Source organism: Austrofundulus limnaeus, unplaced genomic scaffold (genome assembly GCF_001266775.1).
Source record: "Austrofundulus limnaeus strain Quisiro unplaced genomic scaffold, Austrofundulus_limnaeus-1.0 Scaffold59, whole genome shotgun sequence".
NCBI classification, from domain to species: domain Eukaryota; kingdom Metazoa; phylum Chordata; class Actinopteri; order Cyprinodontiformes; family Rivulidae; genus Austrofundulus; species Austrofundulus limnaeus.
In genome coordinates this window covers 1379509-1381443 of record NW_013952461.1, presented here as the reverse complement: position 1 = coordinate 1381443, position 1935 = coordinate 1379509, and the positions used below count along the sequence as shown (strand labels likewise).

Sequence of the window (1935 nt, the reverse complement as noted above, 5' to 3'; positions counted from 1 at the left end):
CCTTCCTTCCTTCCTTCCTTCCTTCCTTCCTTCCTTCCTTCCTTCCTTCCTTCGTGTTAGGGGTTCTTTTCATATAAAATGAGATATAAAAGTACGAAAAGCTAAAACTGATTGTAATACTTCACTATTTTAACTGCAAACACTTTCAAATAAAACCCTTGATTGCAAATGTATTTATTGTTGTTAACCTAAAACATACAGTAGGACATGAAACAAGATCTGAAACAGGTTTGAAGTCCACAACAGCAAATTAATTTGGGTTTAATATGTGAGTATGTAGGTTAGACTAGCACCTACCCATGACATAAGAAGCTGAGACAATGCTATTTTTTGTTTTGTCAGTATAGGGATTTCAAAACTCAATGATTTTATAGCATAAATTTTAACTGGGTGATAAACAAAAACACTACAGGAAGATAAAACTTTGTATTTACACTTTTTTTTTTAGCTAAACATATTATTGTATGTTTATTACAACCACTATGAGACAGTGCTTTTTGATGCTAAATGTGCCAGTGTGCTAAATGCCAGTAATCTGTGTTAAGGATAAGATTTGTGGGAGAACTACCCTGACGCCCTGCAGTTCAGTCAGCAAGCTGTCAAACCAGAAACAGCCTCATTTATCATTTGAGTCCTGAGTGTCCACTAACGGCTGCTCACGCTCTGCCGAACACACAATCTTCCCCGTGACCTTTTTGTTCGAGGATATTATGAAATACGGACTGAGTGACGCGTAGCAGGACGAGAAGAAGACCCTCATGTCAGCCACCAGCGGTGAGACCTTTGACACCGTCAGCATGTAGATCCAGATCACGTTGTCGATGCCGAAGAAGACCACGTAGAGCACTACCAGGGCGAGCACCGTCTTGGCTGCTCTGGTCTCGGTCCCGCCGCCCCGAGAGCGACGRATCCCCTTCACCTGTTTGCTGTGGCAGTGGAGGAGGAAGAGGATGTAACCGCTGGAGCCCACCATCAGGGCAACAAAGGCAAAATCCCGCCCAGAGACGGCCACGCCGTTAATAACGTAGGACAGGTGGTCTTTGAAGTTTACGTGACAGAAGCCAAGGTTGAGGGTGAAGGCAGGGATAGTGCCGTTACGTGGAGCCGTGGAGAAGAACGGGGCCGCGATGCAAACGGCCATGTTGAGGAGCCAGAGTCCTGCGAACGTGGGATAGACCAGCGAGGGGAGAGCGGGCTTCAGCCTGGACAGACGGGGCCCAGCAGAGGCGATCGTCACCATCTGGAACACACTGAGCATGCAGGTGATGCAGACCGACAACGCCCGACTGACCCGGTAGGCATAGATCACCACCTTACACCCAGGGTCGCTCAGGAGGTCCCTCAGCCCGAACACGGTCATGGTCTGGGGCACGCAGCGGGTCAGCAGCAGCAGCAGGTTGGCAAAGGCCAGGTGGCACAGGATCGTGTCCACAGGAAGGAGCTTCGTTTCAGAGCTCAGGCTGGCGTACGCCAGGAGCACCACGGCGTTCCCCAAGATGCCCAGACCTGTTTGCAAGATGAAGGAGACGCCTTTGATGGTCACACACAGATCCATGACACCTTGGCACGAGACAGTTTACAAAACAGATAATTAACAATTAATCATAAACATTTTAAACGTCAGATCACAAACCTAACTGTAGTCAAAACGATTCTTACCAGAGCTCCTAAAACCTAAAAGCCTGTAATCGTCAAACGACCCACCATTTATAAACCTCGACGCCCCTCAAGGCTTTATGAGATTACATCGTTCAACCATCGCAACAAACCAACCATCTTCTTGCAAAGTCTCTGAGGATCTTAACCACATGGGAAATTACATTTTTTAATTAAATTGATTTAATTTAAACAACAATAAATAAATTAATTAAAAACAAACAAAAAAGCACAATATCATTAAATGAAAAGGAGCAGAAAGAAGAAAAGAATCTTAAA

General features: G+C 45.6%; 1 protein-coding gene across 1 annotated transcript; it reads right to left on the bottom strand.

Moving 5' to 3' along the window:
• Nucleotides 1-158: 158 nt before the first annotated feature.
• Nucleotides 159-1671, bottom strand: ora1 (olfactory receptor class A related 1). The gene has a single exon (XM_014009570.1). It carries the CDS (start codon nt 1553-1555, stop codon nt 617-619), a length of 939 nt encoding a protein of 312 aa, XP_013865024.1. The 5' UTR covers nt 1556-1671; the 3' UTR covers nt 159-616.
• Between the last annotated feature and the right edge of the window lie 264 nt (nt 1672-1935).